At 40.1% G+C, this 21,576-nt stretch overlaps 1 protein-coding gene and 1 long non-coding RNA gene across 3 annotated transcripts in view; both read left to right on the plus strand.

Moving 5' to 3' along the window:
- Positions 1-13,030, plus strand: part of LOC135477476 (uncharacterized) — a 104,963-nt gene extending 91,933 nt beyond the window's left edge. For both annotated transcript variants that reach the window (XM_064757593.1, XM_064757594.1), the window contains 8 exons: positions 592-669; positions 1,835-1,994; positions 2,322-2,443; positions 2,787-2,861; positions 3,353-3,499; positions 4,314-4,424; positions 5,134-5,235; positions 5,971-13,030. In XM_064757593.1, the coding sequence (XP_064613663.1) occupies positions 592-669; positions 1,835-1,994; positions 2,322-2,443; positions 2,787-2,861; positions 3,353-3,499; positions 4,314-4,424; positions 5,134-5,235; positions 5,971-8,637 (3,462 nt within the window). In that variant the 3' untranslated portion in view covers positions 8,638-13,030. The remainder of the gene's footprint in view (positions 1-591; positions 670-1,834; positions 1,995-2,321; positions 2,444-2,786; positions 2,862-3,352; positions 3,500-4,313; positions 4,425-5,133; positions 5,236-5,970) is intronic.
- Positions 13,031-17,905: 4,875 nt separating this feature from the next.
- LOC135478046 (uncharacterized) lies at positions 17,906-20,589 on the plus strand. The gene is made up of 3 exons (XR_010445250.1): positions 17,906-18,007; positions 19,345-19,684; positions 20,200-20,589. It is a non-coding gene; the product is annotated as an uncharacterized LOC135478046 (long non-coding RNA).
- The last annotated feature ends 987 nt before the right edge of the window (positions 20,590-21,576 follow it).

Below are 21,576 nucleotides of genomic sequence, written 5' to 3' on the forward strand. Positions count from 1 at the left end.
GAAATTCTGCGCATCATGTGCGATAAAACGCATTACAGTGTTTGGTGTGATTGCCACAAATAGTGTTTTTAAATCTCAACAGCTGGAGGAAAACTTTGCGTATGTTTACATTTTCGTAATTTTTCTCACACTTGGTTTGAGCATACGCATTGACACGAACATGCGGACACTTTCCCCTGGTACTTGATATTTTCCATACCGTAATCAAGGAAATGTTAGGAGTGGATGACAAGGTGTGATTCATACCCCCACCCTCAATGATAACAAAAGCATGTTAGTCAAAGGAAAGGCCAAATTTGTGGCTTTTTACAGTTATTTTTACATCACCCCTGTGGTTAGTTCGTGTTTTAGGTTCAGAGACCTAGCGTAGATAACAGCTGTTTACCGTATGCAGAGGAAATCTACAGAACAGGAAGTCAATCTGTCTGGTAAAAGTTTAAGACCCACTAGATTATAGCCACTAGTGCCTACTCACAACCAGAATGATAGACATTGACATTCAAACAAATTGTTGTCAGGCCAGAATAGGTTGATTAGTTTCTTGTGTCAGCAGAGAAAAGTTTTTCAATGATGCATTGGTTTTGTTTGCAGGAGGAACAAAAAGCCAGGTTAAAAGCTGAAAAAATCCGAATAGCTCTGGAGAAGATTAAAGAAGCTAAAATAAGAAAGGTAAGTGAAATTGTCTACAAATTTGTCCAAAACAAAGTTGTGTAATTTATGTGGCCATTTGTAGAATTTTTGAGTACAACACATACACCCAGTCTGAACATAACATGCATATATAACTACATCAAATTATGATGTCAGGTATGCAGATATGCATTTTATTATAATATTTTCGATAGCTATAAGGAAAGCTTTGTGTTGTTTTCTTTGGCTGTCAGCTGTAGCCGGTAGAGCACAGATGCCGACGCTTTAGTGTTATGAAATGAGTTTGATGGTTGACGGTGTTGAAAGCGTTTATTGTAGCAATTCAATTGGGGTAACCCCCAGACTCGTGCTCTGTCTGAAGTGCCCGATCGGTGTGTGTGTGGACTGATTACAGGGAGACAACTCTGATATTCCTCACTTGCACAACCGTTTTCTTGGGATGCATTTGCTTTGGATTATATTTAGATTTATTTATTTATTTGATTGGTGCTTTACGCCGTATTCAAGAACATTTCACTTATAGGACGGCCGCCAGCATTATGGTGGGTGGAAAACAGGCAGAGCCCAGGGGAAACCCACAACCATCTGCAGGTTGCTGGCAGACCTTCCCACTTACGGCCGGAGAGGAAGCCAGCACGAGCTGGACTTGAACTCACAGCAACCGCATTGGTGAGAGGCTCCTGGGTCACTACGCTGCGCTAGCGCGCTAACCAACTGAGCTAAGGAGACCCCTTATATTTTAGGGTTGTTATATTTAGAAATTAACTGTGTTAATTAATGCAGACTGGAGAAAAAAGGAAGGAAACATCAAATACATGTATATACAGTATCTTAGTCGCACTGTAGTGAAAGCCTCGAATATATAATAACCAATGTTTTTTGACAGCAAATGATGTACATTGACATGTAAATTATGAACAGTATTAGCGAACAATTTTTAATTCAAAGGTCCAAGTGAATAAATTGATGTGTGAGAATTTTTTTTATCATGTTGTAGCAGTGCATGTATGTTTTAGCAAATTGTTACTTTCAGTTTTCAATAATTTCAAAATAGTTGTTCTGGGTTTTCAATTGTGTCAAGTTGTTATGGCCTTTTTTAGCTCTTGTTGTGGGCTTTTAAATTATTGGCATTTGTTTTTTTCGTTTTTCATTTTGTTTTTAAAAAATTGGTGTATATTTTCAGCTGTTTGTGCGAGCATTTACTCAGGATGGCAGCAGTAAGAGTATCCTTGTGGATGAGAAAATGACCGTAGGGTTGGTGTGTAATGTACTGGCTGAGAAAAACCATATCCGTCTGAACGATAGGATGGCCGTGGTGGAACATCTACCTGAACTGTATATGGGTGAGTGGTCTTGGGAGGCTCCGTGTGAACACATGAGTGCAAGAAACACATGCACACACACACGCACGTGCACACACACACACACACACACACACACACACACAAAAAGCTGTAAAATATACTTCTGATTTACATACCAATAGCTTTTGTGTATCACCTGTGTTGACATTTTTGCTAATTTTGTCAAGAAATTTATGTTTGGCCAGTAGCAAATGTTAGTTCTGATACAAACATCTTGTTTCACAATGAGATGAAGTCTGCTAACCAATGACAAGTTAGATTACAAACAACTGGGTGTCGACTAACCAATGATATTGTGTGTTACAGAGCGTGTCTTGGAGGATCATGATTCACTGGTTGAGAACATGGTCATGTGGACACGAGACTCCAAAAACAAAATCCTCTACGAAGAGAGGATGGAAAAATATGATCTCTTTAGGAACCCAGAGGTAATCATTGCTTGTGTAATTATTCTGGAAAACTTTGTTTGATTTATTTGTTGAGGCCAATAATGGCCAAAATCACAGTTAGGACAGGCATGGAAGGAGAAATTCCCAGATTTGGTTTATCAAAGTTACTTTCTGAACCATGTTCATGGTTTCACAAGAATTCTAAGTCGAAGACTAACCCAATGGCTTCACAAGAGGTCAAGAACGTGAAACTCCATTTTAATACATAACTAGGGTACATTTTTACTTCCCAAAATTTATTTCACTGAAGTCACTTTTGCAATAATTTGGAGCAGTTTTTGATATTGCTTGGGTTACATTTGGTGTAACATTTTGTTTTCAGAAATACTTATTGTTGGGATCCTCTTCAGAAAAGGGCAGCTCATTAGACCCTTCAAAACGACACAGACTGCTTCAGGTAACGAGATACAATATCAGTTACATCAACAGAGTGATGTCCCTTTGAGACATGATGTTGTTGCTTTTTGGCACAGTAAGGCCAGTCTGCCAATTTTAACATGGGGAGGTTTATAGAATACAGAAAAACAATTTAAAAGAATTGTAATTTGTTCTTCTGATTTACATGTTTGTTCTTAGTTGGGTTTGGGTTCTCCGTGTTGCAAAGATAGTTTGATGTAAACATGAATACTGCCCTGTAAACAGATAAGCAAGTAGACCTACCCAATGTCATTTTGCCATGAGTTTTAATGGGTTAAAATTTCACACCCAGGGCTTACATCACCATATGCCCTGCTCAGTACACAGGTAGCCTATGTTATATACATTTCATCCAGTGTTGTCTTTTTTTTTTTAAATTACAGTGACTAGAAAGGTATAAATTCAGTTTTGTCTTGGGCTTGTAAACCATAAGTTTGGCAAAACAGTGTCATGTTTGAAACTTGATTGCAGGAGTTTTTCTCTGGAGTTGGTGTTCAGATCCCGGAAGTGGAGGGTGTTCTTTACCTGAAGTCAGACGGCAAAAAAGCCTGGAAAAAATTCTTCTTTGTTTTACGGGGCTCTGGACTGTATTATAATCCTAAAGGGAAAATGAGTAAGGTGAGGATTGAGATCAACCCTGGTATGGACAGCTTGTACACGTCAGTTACACTCTATTGCGACTTTACCGATTTTCACTCACGAAATTTTATGTGTTGAATCATTTTGAAAGGACTTACTTGATATCTCTCCATGAAACAAAGAATTTTAAGACTATCTTTGTGTTTTGTCTTATTTAAGTTAAATATTTCTGCTCAGAGAGTTTTTGAAATTCTCTGAAATGGTATAAGATGCACATTCATTTAATTGTATTTAAGTGTGGAGGATAAGATTAGGTTTGTTCATAGCAAAGTTTTTTTTTAAATTCCTTTTTTATTAATTTCCAGACAATAATTAATGTTACATAATGTATGATACTGAGCTTTGGATTTCCTCTAAAGTATTTTTTTTTTCTTGCGTGTAATAAAAATGAGTAATATTTGAACTTACATTTTTTTCTTTCTGTTGTGTGGCCACACTAATTTAAATTTTTGTTTTATGGGCAGGATGAATCTCACTTGAATGTTGTTGGAGGATATAAAGTAAAAATGAAACATACATCATTTAACTTGTTCGAAATGTGGACTGTCTTAGGAATCTTGTGATGAATATATTGTGGCATATATTTGCAGGATCAGAAAGCCTTGAAAAACCAGAAAATCATGGATAAATTGAATTATAAATTCTATTTTTATTCTGTTTTTGGATTTTTAGTGTTGAATGTACACAAATATAATATAGTTGTTTCCTCTGTTGCTTTCTCATTTTGTAGTTCAGCAAAGATTTGGCAAATCTGTTAAGGCTTTTTTCTGACGGCTGCGCTCTTGTTTTGTAGTCTTCCAAAGATTTGAGCTGCCTAATCCAATTTGATCTGGTGGAGGTTTACAGAGGCCTCGGCTGGAAGAAGAAATATAGTGCACCTACTGACTACTGCTTTGCTCTAAAAGTAAGTCAGTCTTCTGCCATGTTAACAGGTGTTTTGTCTAAGATTGATAGCTGAGGTCTTCCCATGACACTAGGCTCATTCTTTCCCACAGTTGGGGTCAGTAAAATGTGTCCTGTGACACAGTAAATCATGTGACTCAAACAAAATGTCACAAGTCAGTGCAGTATCGTGTTGTTTGATTGGTCGGCTCAATCATCAAAATTTGCTGGAGTGGACGCACTACGCAAGCAGAGTGGAATTGCCGGCGTATTTTGTTTTTTCTGGTATCTGACATGTTTGACACAAGCGAATTTCGGAGTGGACAAGACCACCAGTGAAACATGGCAGCGCGGACACATGAGGCAGATATTTAGAAGTTCACAAAATACACCTGTACGGACAAAAAAATCCACCTAGTTTGTCCTCGGCTTCAACTGTCATGTTTTGTGCTCTCTGGATCTTGACCAAATCAAACTACGGTCTTATTTGTTAAGGGGAGGTAACTTTTAACAAGATTTGACCAGATTCATTTTACACATATATAGTACCAAAATTAGAACAAGGTGGTGTTGTTACAAGCTGAAAATGCACCAGCCTAAATCATGCAGACTTGTAAAGGATGAATTGGTGGAATTACTATAATACTAATAATAAATTAGCTGTGTAGTTTTTCTTATGTTAACATGTCACCTTTTCATTCCATGTCTCTCTTTTTCTCTCTCCCTATCAGCATCCTCAGGTTCAGAAAAAGACCTCAAAATACATGCGATACCTCTGTGCGGAGAATAAATCCTCGATGGAAGCCTGGATGATGGGAATAAGGATAGCTAAAGTAAGTGCACACCTGAACACAGATGCGGAACGTTTCTGAAAAACAGTACAGGGAAAGTGGAAAAGTCCTCAATGTCCATAATGCACTGTATAAAACTTGACTTACCTTATAAGTAACCTTTCTCATAGTTTGCATAACAAGGTCACACTACTTCATTCAGAATGTCTTCTCAAAATATCAGTCAATTAATTCCAGAGACAGAGTGATGATTCAAGGAAGGAGACTAAAGTGTATGATGAGGTCCGTGTAAATTGTGTACTTCTGGCTGAATTGTCAATAGTAAATTTGGCTGAATTGTCAACAGTACTTCTGGCTGAATAATTGTCAACGGTACTTCTGGCTGAATTGTCAACAGTACTTCTGGCTGAATTGTCACAGTAAATTTGGCTGAATTGTCAACAGTACTTCTGGCCAAATTGTCAACGGTTTTTGTCATTATGCTGAAATGCATAGGATAGATACAGCTGAATGAATGCAAGTTCACCATAGCCACAACATCATGCTAAAGCCATTGCCATCTTACACTTCGCAAGACCAAAACCAAGCAGACTTACCAAATGGTTTATTACAGCTAACATGGAATCATTTCACAAGACTGTTAAAACTAGAAATCTGATCTGCGCAAAAGTGTATAAATACCGGTTTTAAATAGATTTCTTATGCTGAATGATGTTTTGAATCTGTTTCACTGTAGGAACCCCGTGATGTTAAGACAGTGTATTTTTGTTTTAACAGTGTGGTAGACAACTGCTGGAGAATTACGAGGGTGTGCGTAATGATATTATTTCCTGGGACAGACGAGAGCCCTGGACCAATCAGCTTCTGGACGGAGAGACTGAGACGAATGGCCAACCAGCGTTTAACCGTGAGGATTTGTCAGACAGCAGGTTGTCAGTGCCTGATGTTGATCGACACTCCATTATAACTGTAACGAACTGTAGTACAGCCAGTAACTCTCCGCGACCCGTCAGTGCTAATACAGACTTTGATGACGGAGTCTTCATGATGGATGGAACAAACACCATACAGAGATCTCCGCACTATCATCAGAATGGGACAGAATCCCCTCAAAAGACCCCTGTCAAGCGAGTTTCTTTCAGCACAACCCACTGCATCATTAATGCTGATTCCTGTGAAGAACTGGCTCATATGCATCACAGAGACTCCATTACAAGTGCCTCGACGGATACTAGCGATGAATCCACGTCGAGTGGGGAAGGGAGGTCACCTCATCCCCGCAGCAAAATGAGAGCCAAAATACCAGTCACCACAGAAACCACGCGACAGATATCGGGCATGGTTCAGCTAGCTATGGAAAACTCAAGCGTGAACTCCATGGAAGGAGCTGTCATGGAAAGGAAGTCCTCTGTGTCCAGTTGTGGATCAGGACATGGTTATAACATTGAACGTTCGACTATACAGAGGAGGAAGTCTGCGCCTCAACTTCATTCGCCGAGCCACCGAGAAGCACGCACAGAAGGCAAAGTTAGTTCACCGATTCATCATAACTCCCCCTTAATTCATCAGTCTTCATCTCCTGCAGCCCCCCAGGCTCCACCATCGGCTGTGACAATTTCTAACCCAGTCTCCCACAGTGTAGTGCTTCAGGATGACAGGGCGGGCACTGCCTCAAGATCTCCAGGAACACCCACGCACCAGAAACGACCGTCACTCTCCAGTCTACAAGGTGACTTGCGGAACAGTCCACCACGATCCCCGGTAGCTGTGGCCCCTCCTATACCCCCAGCGACTTTGCCTGGGGTACCCACCAAGAAGATGCAGGCGGGTGTCAATGTCATGTCGTGCCCACCTATAAAAACACCTCCAAGGGCATCGACTCCACCACGAGCTTCCTCCACACCGCACGCTCCACCCACACCACCAAAGAGCCACATAAGGAGAACGTCAGGAGGTGGACCTGTGCCAGTACCAGTCCCAGTTCCACCTCCAACAGCGCCCATGGTCAGTGCTCCACCGATGCCCCATCAGCAGAGGGTGAATGGAACTACACGGCCAGACTGTGCTGTGGGATCACCATCACGTGCTGCCTGTGGGGTACCACCACCCCCACCACCAAATTCGAAGGTGTGCGTGGTAGATGAGTCCATCCCACCTCCACCCAGCGTCATGTCCATGTATGGTCAGGTGCCCTCCGGAAATGTCGCACAGAGTCCAATTTACAGCGTGATTCCACCTTCCCCTAGTCAGATTTCCGGTGGCATCCCGCCTTCCCCCAGCCAAATGTCCGGTGGTGTTCCGCCATCACCAGGCCAGATTTCAGGCGGCATGCCCTCTCCGCCGTATCGGGCCCATGGTGCTATCCATGCTGCACCACCGGCCCAGTCTCCACATCGTGTTCAGTCCTCTGTGGCACCACCACTGCCACCACCTAATCATCAGAGCGCTCCTCCAGTGGCTCCTCATCTGATCAACTCTACCAACCCTCCTCCTCCTCCTCCACCAGCTTGCGGACCAAATGTGGTGGAGAAGCCGCCACCTCCTCCACCTCCAACCAACAAGCCCGTGACAAACGCAGCAACTCTGCCTCCCCCTGTGGCAGCCAAACCTCAGGGTCCGCCCGCTGTGGCCAAGAAACCCTCTTCCAGTCGACCATCGCAGTATGCTGTGCCTAAATGTCCTCCCCCTCAGATCCCGCCGCCGGCCCCTGGCTGCGTCCGCACCCCACAAGATGACAACACTCCTGTCAGTCCCTCAGGATCAGGACTTCCGTTTCTCACTGAACTTGCTCAAAAATCCAAACAGCCAAAAGTCATTAGTAACGGCTCCATTGAGCAGAGGGCCCCTCTCCACCAGGGACAGTCTCAGGATGGAGACTCACCCACTTCTGCGCAGGACACCTCTCATTATGCACAAATCAGAGCAGGCATTGCCAAGCATTTTGAAGCTCAAAGAGGCCCTGGTGAACCGAGCATAAACTGCTCTCCCAGCAAACCTGTGCCCCCCTCAGTCCCCGGTGCCGCTCATCCATCCCCATCAGTGCACAGTAAACCTGTGTTACGGTCAGACTCTAAAGTCGTCAATCCACCCCCACCCCCGAGGAGGAGCGAAAGCACACGTCTTTCAACACGTGGCCCAAAAGGGAAGAGTCTATCACAGCAGGAGAGCCCTACTACTGAGTGCCCGCCCCAGGAGGTTCTCTCAAAAAGCCTGGACTCGCAGCCTGCAGATGCTGCCTTACAAAGGCTGCAGCAGGGCCCTCCCCGCCCAGGGCAGTCCCCTCAACTAGAGGGCATCCTACCTATAGAGGATTTACCTCTTCCTCCGCCGGAACTCCTAGAGGGGCTGCCATCAAGTCCTGGCTCCTCTGTACCCAACAAGAAACCTAAACCTCCCCCACCCCCGCCAAAGAGGAATAAAGACACCCAGCTGACTAACTCCTAGTCTCCTTTGTAGTGGAGGGGCTCTATTTAAACTCTGAAACGTTGGTGTTGTTGTTGTTGTTTTTCACGTGACAATAGTTGGAGTGGACTGATCTGCCGTCGTTGTACTTCTTGCTATCGGTGTGCTGAATTGCCATCATTGGCGTGCGTGATTTATGTCGGCATTCTAATTGCGGAAAGGAAGGAGACTGTTATCTCACAGAATATTTATCCCCATACCTTTTCAAGAAGGTAGACGAACTTCTTGAGCTTCTGGACTGGACAGCTCTGTTATGGTGCCATTGTTTTTTTCTTCTTTTTCACCTTTTGTTTATTTTTACCCGATTCAGACGGGTATGTGTATGACATAATACTCCTGTGTACTTCAGTAAACTGATCATCTTATTTATATACATGTGTATAACCAGTTGATTGATTTTGCACCACACTCACATGTCCATTTTCTCTCATTGTTTCTTTGTGTATTTTTAACATTACATTTTTAACACGTGTACCCATCATTGAGGTCAACTCAACTTTAGTTTTCTGTAACACACACATACCTCTCTTTTTACCATGTTGAGCATGGTTTGGCCATAATATTGACCCTTTCTTTATTATAACTTGGTCATCTTTTTGTATAAAAGAAAAACAAAAATGTAAAATCCCAGATTGGTAAATTTGATTGTAATACATACATGTATGGCTTCCTTTACAAAATATTTTCTTATTGAGTGGCCATTTAATATTTTATTCTTTAATTTATCTTTTTTTTATCATAAGCTCAGATTTGCTATGCCATTTGTCATTTATTATACTCATTTGCATAGTGGGCCACTGGGGACAAAAGCTGACCAAAAACAACAGAAAACAAAATGTCCAAAATTTTTACGGTTTTGAATCAGTTTCCATTGCGCATAATTTGGATCGTCTATTTATCAACTTGTTTTTTTTTTTTGTATATTAAACGGTATGTTTGGTATGAAACTTCCATGTGTATACAGTAAAGTATATTTTGCTGCTTTTAGTCTAGCCAAAATTTTGCATCGTCGTCAGTAGGATACTTTCATTGCTTCTATAAAACATCTTCCATCGCTGTAGGAAGTAGAGATCTGATGGTGCTAATCAAAGAATTCTGGGAGGCCGTAGTGTAACTACATTTTCCAACTGTTTGTAAGCTCTTCCTTGAGGTACATGTTCGAATTTATCATGACCTTTGCATATCAGTACATGTACCTGTAGAATCTAACTAAAACTGCAGAGTGTCCATCAGCAGTACACGATATGTGCCTCTTAAGCCTTTGATGGTTGACTTTTTCCCCTTCCCTCCCCACCCGCCCATATTTTAGATATGCCCTGAGAATTTATGGTGTAAAACTTTTTTGCCATGCATTTTGAGCAGCCGTGTATTTTGAATTTGCTGTACTATACAAACTGCTCCATGTTTGCTTCTGGCTGATGTTTACGTAGTTCCGTATTCTTCACACAGTTGTTATTTGTTTTGTTTTTGTATCAAGTTAGTGTTACGGTGCTCTGCCAATGCCTGTTTAGTTTTGTGAATATGTTACGTGTATAATTCTAGTCACACTGATCAGTACTTACCTTTGTCTAGCTAATAACTGTCTGTGTACACACGTGTTTTTATGACGGTTCAAGTTTTGTCACACTGGGCAAGCTGGAGAGAGATTTTAGGTTTCATGAATGTGTGCCAAGGGCATTAGCTACACGTACTGTATTGAATTTGTGTCAGTTGTCGCTATAGCCATTCAAACAGTTACTTACTGTACTTTGTTAGTCTGCCACATAGAAAAAAATACCATTGGAAGCTAAACTGATGCAATGCATTTCAAAAAATGTCTTCAAAAGTTTGAAGAACGATTCAAAGATTTTGAAATTGTGAAGTCCCGATTTTCCATGGATTACCTGTAATATGTGAATAAGTGAAAAACAGTTAATGACTGACTTAAGTGCTATGTACAATGTATAAGGAATTTGCATCAGCTGCTTTTCTCAGGCAGTTTGAAGTTTAACTGATATACCAGCTAATAGTAATGGTATGCCAGTATCATCGTACACTTCATGCTTCGTACGGTAAGTCTGTAAAGCCTTCAAGTGATGCAGCAAATGCCCCATGCGATGTAAAAAGCTAAGCAGGTTCCAGATAGATAAACGCATCCTTAACAGTTTGTCCAGTCTTTAGAGCTGAACAGCGATGTACAAAGGTTAAGCGTCTTACATATGCTAATACTGTGAATATACTTATATAGCCCTAAAGTTTCCTCGGTATAAATTATGACGAAGGTTACCTTTTGACCTTACAGGATTGTGTACTGTTGTTATGTCTAGCTCACTACTCTTGCCCTGTATACTGTGTTTTCCCCTGTTTATATTATTTATTTCTTCCTGACATTTCTGCTGAACCTTTGTTGTATATATTTTCATGAGTTGTCTGTTGTATATATTCTAGTCTGTTTATTAGAGATAGATGTAGGGACATTTTCCCATTGATAACCTTGTCCCTGAAAGATGCCGATCAACCGTATGACAACCGTGCTGTTTTCTTTCTGGTAATAAATGAAACAACAACATCATTGATGGCACATGTATTATATACTAGTAGATGTAAATCTGCAATATTGAACATCGATCATTGTCGACTTTAGAATTTCACAACTGCTACATGTACAGTACACTAGGTGTTATTGCCTGCTTTAGATTTGTTAAACTGTTACTTTGAGCATCATTGTCTACTTCAAAATTTGAAATCTGCTACACTGATTGGATTGGAAGTCGGCCAAATTGAACTTTATTGCGTATTATGGAATTGGTAATGTGCTAAATGTGTTTTGCCTACCATAAAATACAGTTAACCAAGACGAGAAGAGCTGCTATATCGCGAGTATGCTGGTTTGGTATAAGATTTTGATAACATCCTTTTTCGTTGATGTGGCGAAAATATTTATTGCCATGGTAATATATCTTAAAAGTAAGATTTTTTCTTTTATCATGATACTGCTGTTAGACTAATTCTTTACCCTGGTATTGGCTTTAAAAGTATATCTGAAGTTGATGTCTTGGGCAAGACATATGACGAAAACTCATGATGGCAGATGCCCAACTGAAGTCCATCGCTATGCCTTCGTTTTCTGTCGGAAGACAATAAGTAACTGCCAGTGGTCGTGTTGATAGGAATCAGCAGTACATGGCATTTGTACAGAATTAAAGCTGAGTAAAAACCACATCTGTTTTGGATTCAGAAAGAAGGAGAAAATCCTTTTCAAGCATGCGACTTCTAAGTTAAGGAAGGGTTTTGATGCTTTATTTTAGGGTGATTATTAGTTGAACAAGATCGTGGCAAGTACAGAGATGAAATCGAAGATGGCTGTGTTCCAAATAGAATATTTGGATAGTTTTAGTCATCTGTGTATGACTCTCAGTGCTGGACTACGATCTGGGCTATACCGCTAATTCACCGTGTAGAAATGGACACCGTAGGGGTCAGGAAATTTGCGACTTGCGTTACTGGTATAACATTTACAAGCTATATTTATTGCTCAACACTTCCACGATTTATTTGTGTACGAATGCCAAATCCAGTATAAAATCGAAGTCACTGCCATCTGTGTCTATTTGTGAAATTCTTGAAGGCCCCTAGATTAAGACACAGCAACGGTAAAGCTGGTTCACGAAATTAATCATAGTGTTTGCTAATTAGAGTAACGAGAGCAATCATGGATTCCCCTTATACAGGTGTTTGATCGGAATGTATGCAGCTAAATCACGATGTTCCATCATTTATAACGTGGGCTTCTGTTCAATTCAGTACTTACTATATATGTGTGAAATGTTCTCTGTTATAATAACCGATGCTGTTTTTATATCTCATCTAAACATTTTGTGCAATACTTACATGAGCGTGGGTTCCCCATGTAGTCTATATATGCTGATCTAAGCGGTAAAGAACACTACTACCGATACGTGGCCATTTGGACTGTGGTCAAAGGGAGATCACTCTAAGTTAACTGCCGAAGACTAGAGGTTTTTTTCCATGCCTGATACCCTTTCTCAATGCCGTGTTTAAAACATATTTTGTACATTTCCCCTTGTAGAAACTTCATGTTATATAAGTATCGTAATGGTTTGAGCGCTGTAGACTGCTCTTGATAGTGTACAAACTAATTACGTGGAATGGTCTGAATAACTGGAATGAATCTCAGTTGGTTTTACATATAAATAATATACCTTGTACTAAAGTTTTAGAGTTGTCTGCTGTTTTGCTATAGCCGGTACGGAATAGCTTTGTATCACGTATGTGTACAATCATATGTGTGCCCGTCAAACAATGTTACAGTTCTGTACTTGTATGTGAAAATATGCAAATTTCGAAGCAAAAAGTACAAAAAATAAATGACATGACAAAGAAGTTGACTGTGTTGCGAAATTGTCATTATCTCTGCGCCATTGTGTCGTCATGCCTGTAGATGTGTTATTATCTCTGTCATCGTCGTGTCGTCACGCATGTAGATGTGCCATTATCTCTGTCACCATTATGTCGTCATGCGTGTAAATGTATCATCTCTCACCACCGTATCGTCACACGTAGATGTATCATTTTCTCTTTCAACATCGTGTCGTCACGCCTGTAGATGTGTCATTATCTCTGTCATCGTCGTGTCGTCACGCATGTAGATGTGTCATTATCTCTGTCAACATTGTGTCGTCACACATGTAGATGTGTCATTATCTCTGTTACCACCGTGTCGTCATTCATGTAGATATGTCATCTGTCACCATCGTGTCACGCATGTAGATGTGTCATTATCTCTGTCAGCATCATGTCGTCACGCATGTAGATGTGTCATTATCTCTGTCACCATCGTGTCGTCACACATGTAGATATATCAGCCAAAGTCTTCACCGGACCAAACTAGATACTACATATTTCCCTACACTTTTATATTATTCCGCTGGCCATACGTGGGAAGGTCTGCCCGCAAGCTCTATGACGGTCGTGAGTTTCCGCCGGGCTCTGCCCGGTTTCCTTCCACCATAATGCTGGGCGCCGTCATATAAGTGAAATATTCTTGAGGACGGCGTAATACAATCAAAATATCTCTCCGTTTACTGCTGTTTTCCGTCGGCTATAGGCTGAAGTCTTCCTGTCTGGATTTAATACACCCCATCGTTATCCAGTCAGATACTTATCTGCTGAAATTCCCACTGGATTTATTTTTGTAGACATCATCAGATGTGCCAGTCAAGTAGCATATGTAGTAAAAGCATTTCAACACATAAGGGATCAACTTTAGAAGGCGATCGAATGCTCAAAGAAGTATTATTATGTGACATTAATGACAGAAAACCGAACAGAAAATAAATCGGATTAATCTGATAAAGTATCGGCGCTATCGAATGTAGTGATGATGGGTCGCGAGTCACTTCATCCATTTTCGAGGTGGTCATGGTAAAAAGATAGCCACTTTCCCTATATATGCTATATAAATAGATATCATTTCGTGTTCAGACTACAACTCCAGTTGTTTTCCATATTCAGTTTTTATTCTTGACGGATGTAGATGTGGAGGTGACGGTGTGTCGGTACTCACATTTTGTTCGACACTATTTGTGTCCAGGCTATATCTCCTGGTGTTTTCCATATGCAGTTTTATTTACACAGATGCAGATGTGATAATGTTTCATTTATACTTTTGAGGTTACTATTTAATACCAAAACCAAATAATATAAGGATTGCCTTGTACATTCAAAATGTTAAATGCTTCCTGTCTGATGCAGTAAAATGATCTTTAGCTGTATTTTTAGCTGATATAATGTTATTTGCAGACAACAGCTAATACATACATACATACAAATAATCTGTTAAATTTAACCGAAAGTCTTATCTGAATGATGCTAGAATATATTCCGTTACTGTAGCAGATTATTCTGTTAAATATAACACACATATTCTGTTAATTCGACATAAATGTTATATGACACTAACAGGATATTATGTTGAATGATAGAATATTGTGTTATAATAACAGAATACATTCTAGCATCACTCAGACAACAGACTTTCTGATAAATTTAACAGGTAAATTTTTTGTGTGTGTATATGTAAATAGGTATATAGGTTTATAGCTATATGTCAGTGTATATATTGAATATGATGATTGTGCATGTACCAAGATCTACATTTTCGGTGACAGGATTTGAAAAATGGCAACGGTTTACTTAAAAGGTTTACCGGTACTTGTTATTTTACCGAATGAAAAGACTTACATATTTGGCTGTTATTATGTATGCATATTATTGTCTGTTACTACATATTATTATCTGTTACTACATATTATTATCTGTTACTACATATTATTATCTGTTACTACATATTATTTCTGTAAGTAGGAAGTACATCAACCAAATGCATATGCGTCTATCAGGCCCAGTGAGACTGAATTATTGCCTAATACTTTTAATAACGGTGCCAACAAAATCGCTGAGTTGTTCTAAATTTTGAGTGAAACGTTTTTGGCAGACAAAATGGTCATAACCTTAAGGGGAAAACTGGAATTAATGTCCATGCACTCAATTGGAGTGCAGAAAACTGCTTCCAGTACTGTAGCAGTGTCATTTACATACACTATTTTCATTCGACTACTCAAATCGACAATCGGGGCCTCTGTGGCTCAGTCGGTTAGCGTGCTAGCTTCCTCTCCGACCGTAAGTGGGAAGGTCTTCCAGCAACCTACGGATGGTCGTGGGTTTTCCCCGGGCTGTGCCCGGTTTCCTCCCACCATAATACTAGCCGCCGTCGTATAAGTGAAATATTCTTGAGTACGGCGTAGAATACCAATCAAATAAATAAATAAACAAATCGACTATGGTTAAATTTGTGACTACGGCTTGTATTTAATGGCATAGATTTTAAGGGAGATAAATGTATAAAATGCCTCGTTAAAGTATCCTGTTGAGAGTTATTTCCCTTGGACAGTTGTGCACCACAAATTTAATTTCCTGTTTGTCATGAAGGATATAGATGTATCTGTCTGTTGTATGGCTACACATGCTCGAGCACCGACTGAAGATAATACTGCCACACGGACTGGTATGCAGAAGGAAATATGAGTCTTTGAAGGACTTTTTTTTTTCGCCCAGGTAACTACATACCTATACCTTAGCGACAGAATGTTAAAGGCCTATACTCACTTTTAGCACAGACAGTTTGAAGAAAATTGTGGTCGTGTTGGTTTTAATTTTTGATGAGTTGTGGAGAAAAGAGTAATCTTTAGGCCGCGTGGACTGGCATAGTGCCACGTAGATCTACTTGTTTGGTGATACATATGTTTGATCTGAAGTAGACTAAACAAGAACTACATAAATAGGAAAATCATGGAGGTGGTGTAACCTATACACCTTATACAGATAGATGAATGTAATCTCTGATACACTACAACAGTGCCATAGCTGCCTAATTTGCATACACTGTACGGAATTTTTCGATCTGGACTATCCTGTTTCATGGGTGCTTAGTAGCGCACCTGGCCAGTCCATCGCCAGACTGAACGTGCAGAAAATCGGAGGTCATAGCAAAGGCTGTATATTCGTCGTTTTGAATTAAATCGCCACATTGGATATATGAACTGTTGCAATTTGTATAAACAAAGCACAACTGAGATACGGGTACATATGTTAGTATGGACTACTTATTATACACAAATTGAATACTGATTTCACTCATTCGCCTACAACATACCTTGAGTTTTTCCAACATCATTGAAAACAGTTGACTGCTTCGAGTTGCATGAATTCGTCCAAATTTCGTACTTTATATATTTGTTAGCTCTTTGGTGGTTTGTGTAAAGAGACGTTTAGGGAATTGGCCTTGCGGTCATTCACCTGGAACGTCCATAATGGTTGACGGAGCTTTGACGCATAGATACAGTACAAAGACAGATGTCCCTCCATGTATAGGCCTAATTAGTTATGTTTAGCCATACTTTAAACGTGTGAATTTTGGGTGATTTATTACACATGAAAAGGAGCATCTGTTACCAAGTGGTTAGCGTGATAGCGCAGAAGAATGACCCAGAAGCCTCTCACTAACGCAGTCGCTGTGATTTTAAGTCCAGCTCATGCTGGCTTCGTGCCCAGTCATACGTCGTAAGGTGTCCTAGCAACCTGCAGAGGGTCAAGGGTTTCATCCGGCTTCCTCCCGTCCTATAAGTGAAATATTCTTGAATATGGCGTCAAACTTCAATCAAATAAAAATGCAAATAAATAAATACGCCTTCAAATCTCGTTTCAACAACTGGTTGCTCATTATGAACAAATAACAGTACTCGCTTTAACTGTTTGCTGGTTATGGACAGTATCATTTCTACGTCCTGGTTGTCAGACATGAGTCACTAGCTTATCCTACTAACTGGTTGCTGGTTATTAGCCACTAGATTCTCCTACTAACTGGTTGCTGGTTATGAGCCACTAGATTATCCTACTAACTGGTTGCTGGTTTGAGCCACTAGATTATCCTATTAACTGGATGCTGGTTATGAACCACACGCTTATCCTGCTGACTGGCTGCTGGTTATGAACCTCACGCTTATCCTGCTGACTTGCAGCTGGTTATGAACCACTCGCCTATCCTGCTGATTGGTTGCTGATTACGAACCACACGCTTATCCTGCTGACTGGTTGCTGATTACGAACTACCCGCTTATCGTGCTGACTGGTTGCTGGTTATGAACCACTCGCCTATCCTGCTGTTTGTTTGCTGATTACGAACCACACGCTTATCGTGCTGACTGGTTGCTGGTTATGAACCACACGCTTATCCTGCTGACTGGCTACTGGTTACGAACCACACGCTTATCCTGCTGACTGGTTGCTGATTACGAACCACACGCTTATCGTGCTGACTGGTTGCTGGTTATGAACCACACGCTTATCCTGCTGATTGGTTGCTGATTACGAACCACACGCTTATCCTGCTGACTATTTGCTGATTACGAACCACACGCTTATCAGGCTGACTGGTTGCTGGTTACGAACCACACGCTTATCCTGCTGACTGGCTACTGGTTACGAACCACACGCTTATCCTGCTGACTGGCTACTGGTTACGAACCACACGCTTATCCTGCTGACTGGCTACTGGTTATGAATGGTATAAAACACGCATGGACGGTTGAGCGTGAACAGATGCTGCATGAGTTATACCTACGCAGACACCACCAACACAATTCTTCAAAACCAGGGTTTCTTGCTGGAAGCGGGTACCGATGTAGGGCGCGGATTGAGCCCAGTCGTGGCCAGGCCGCAGTCCGGTATGAGGGGCCGTCCTGTTTGGACAGCTGGAACCAATGCTAAAGGGCCTCGCTATGATCCACCAGAGGTATGCACCTTGCTAAGATTTCTTCAAGACGCCGACATTTTTCATCCAGGCAAAAACGTGTGAAGAGCTCGGGATTGGAATCTCGCGGGAGAACCTGCCAATATTGCAATCGCCCCCGGGGTCCGCGAATGTCTCTGAATACATCAACAAATGCTATAAACACCCCTCCGTTCCAAGAAGGTTCCACAGTTTTTCCACAGTTTTTATTATTTTTTGTCTCATATTATTTGTCGCTCCAAGTCTCTCTTACAGACGACATGGATGTTCACCCATATGTATTCAGACAGAACAACTGGATTTGTTTGATGTTCATTTAAAGAAACTATGAGTTCATTCGCACGAAGGGATATTTTTCGTCGTACAGTGATATTATTATTTGATAGACAACAAAATTTTGCAATTAATCTTTTGAGTTACACTATCGGTAATGTAATGACGGCCATGTTTATAAATTCGATACAAATAAGATCAGAACGTAAAATCCGCTACGATTCATTAGTCAGGGGAAAATGTTTCTCTTTCCTTTTTTTATGGATATTTGCAATTGATATTGAGATATTCTGGTTTTCTGATCATTTTGACCATTTATACATAGTTGTTTGATTTTTTTTCGTCATGGTTTAGTGTACCATTATACTTACACACCTTTTTATTGTGTTGATGTCTGAAAGCAGATAAAGAAAGTTGAATTGAAAACCAGCACTTATTCTTGGTTCTTAACAGTCATTTTACCACCAAAAAATACAAATAACAGTTTTCTTTTCCACCTGATCGTTTGCTTTGGTTTTACTCCCTGTGCTATACATCTTTAATTATATTGCATTCCTGCATACACCAGGATTCTGCTGGTGCCTTAAGGCCCCAATACATTGTTTAAATGTTATTGTATGTTAAATGTGACGACTACATTGCTTTTGAGTATTTATAGATCAGTAACGTTTAATGTGTTACGATTAATATCACCGCATCCTTTGTTTTTTACCCAAAACTGTGTAAGTCATGCTCTTAGCGGGCGTGCAATTTTGTACTATTTAAACATTTACGTGAACAATTAGAATAAGACTTTTAACTGATGTAAATTGATAAGAAACCGTATTTCACCGGTTACGAGTACATTTACCACTTACCACACTGTCGTGGCTGCTCTAATATTGCTGTCTATTCCGTACGTCTTTAACTATACGAACGATGTCAAAAGCAATCTCTGTGTACATGTGCCTTTATTACACGCACAATTTGTACAATTGCATTCAGATGCATGCATCACCAAAAATATTATTTACTGATTTGATGGCTGCTTATCCACATACTCAAGCCTGAAAAGTTTCTACTTATAGGATGGTGCTCAGCTTTATGGATGGAGAAAACCGGAAGACCTGGGTTAAACCACCGATGTTTGGCAGTTATTGACAAACTTCCCTGGCATTGTGCTTGTGCAGGGTATGTACAACATAAACATTGATAAAAAACGAATGATCTTCAACAGAGACAGCACACACGGCCACACGAGCGCTTATTGTCACCAAGATCTCAAGAAAAGTGAAAACAAGAAACCTACAAATTCTCCAGAACCGGGATTGAACCCTCACCACTTGTGTCGTAACAATTAAAACTCAAGTGTCTTTCATAACTGAGTCATGACTCGACTGCTTTGGAAAAAGCGAATTAACATAAGAGGTAATGTTTTGATATCTAAATATCATTGCTAAGTGCGTATTTTTAAAATCGAACTCATTTCATGCCCACTACGGATTATATATCGTCCTGATGAAAATTTTTCCAAACTTCAAACTTGACACAGTGTCTTAAGTCCATAAGAATTTCAGATATTCCAGGTATACAGAATTTTAGGTTCTAGAGCGCCTCCAGAATGTCGATCTTACGCATCGAAAAACTTTTATGTTTAATGAGTGATGCTATAGAAGGGGTGTGTTTCCTGAATCACATATATGCTAGGTTATGGACAACACGAATACCCCGTTACACCAACAAAAACATTCTGTTGGAATAAAACTCTTTCGTACACCATAACATAATAATTCTGTAAAAATATAACATAATCTGTTTTGCCATTACTCACAAAGTTGAAAATTCTGCCATTGTAATAGATTACTTTTTAGGGGGTAGTCAAATTAATTAATTAATTTGAAGAATATACTAAATGCGTATATGATTTCTCGATTTTTTTCCAGATCTTTATCAGTATATGGGATGATCCGAAATGGTCGCTGATACTTTAATTAGAAACGATTAAATATTTAATCGTACGTCAGCGTTTTCATCATTTGTTATTAAGTTAGCAACTAAATTTTCTATAAGGCAACCAAACTCAAAATCACTTTGCCCTATAAGTAAAATATTCTTGAGTACGGCGTAAAACACCTATCAAATAAATGAATATATCAAAAACAATTTAACTCTAACGCAACAAAATTCTGCCACATGCAGCTTGAATTTGATGTATTAACTCTCGCTTGTGTCATAGTTATTGATTTTTCCCCATACAATGTTTTATTTATAAAATGTAATGCAAACTATTTTTTTCATGCTGAAAATCTACATTTAGTCTCAATTAAAAATGTCAGTGCACATTGCAGATGTGTATAAAGAGTTACTATTCTTTTTGCAGGCCTTGGGCCCTTTGCTGAAATTTCTTAGCACATGAAACGAAGGATATTTAAACTGAGGCCTTTTATTTGTTTCTTTGATTGGTGTTTTACGTCGCATTCGCTTATCCTTATATACTCGCTTAATATTTCACTTATACGTCGGCGGCCAGCATTATGGTGGAAGGAAACCGGGCAGAGCGCGAGGGAAATCCACGGCCATCCGCAGGTTGCTGAGAGACCTTTCCATGTACGGCTGGAGAGGAAGCCAGCATGAGCTGGACTTGAACTGACAGCGACCGCATTGGTGGGAGGCTCCTGCATGGGTCGTTGCGCCGTAATGGCTAACCCTCTCGGCCACGGAGGACCCATCAATCTCCTTTAGAACATTATATTTGAGGCTTGATGCTACTGCACTATCGCAGATCCCCGAGTCAATGGTAACATTATTACCGACTTTTGTAAATATATTTAGGAATTTAAGTTATTTGGATCAGTACAGTTCAGTAAGATAGTATCATTTTCAAAAAATGGAGCCGTTTGCACACAATATAGCATTTTAATGTACGACCATCATGTGTGTTATAAATGGTTAAGGATCGCGCATTTTGTACTTTAATAATACTCGATATTTTCTGTGGCGTTATAAAGCCATTTACGTGAGAATATTAACGTAAATAGTTCGTAACAAAGTTTAATAACACGGGTTGCTTGCGACCGATGGAATAATAAATTAACCAGTAAAACTATTGGATTTTTAAAAAAGAGATATCATGCGTACAGGGTAACTGTTGTTCAGCTTCTGTGCTTTTCAAACATACAAGAATAGCAAAACACACAAAAAGATTGATTTTAACGTAATGTACTATTTTTAATTATATGTATTTTTAATTGTACAAGAGTTGTCCCTTCTGACTGAATCTCTTAGCACATGAAACAAGGACTGGTTCTGAGGCATCGGTG

The sequence above is a fragment of the Liolophura sinensis genome, chromosome 11 (assembly GCF_032854445.1).
Source record: "Liolophura sinensis isolate JHLJ2023 chromosome 11, CUHK_Ljap_v2, whole genome shotgun sequence".
Lineage (NCBI taxonomy): Eukaryota > Metazoa > Mollusca > Polyplacophora > Chitonida > Chitonidae > Liolophura > Liolophura sinensis.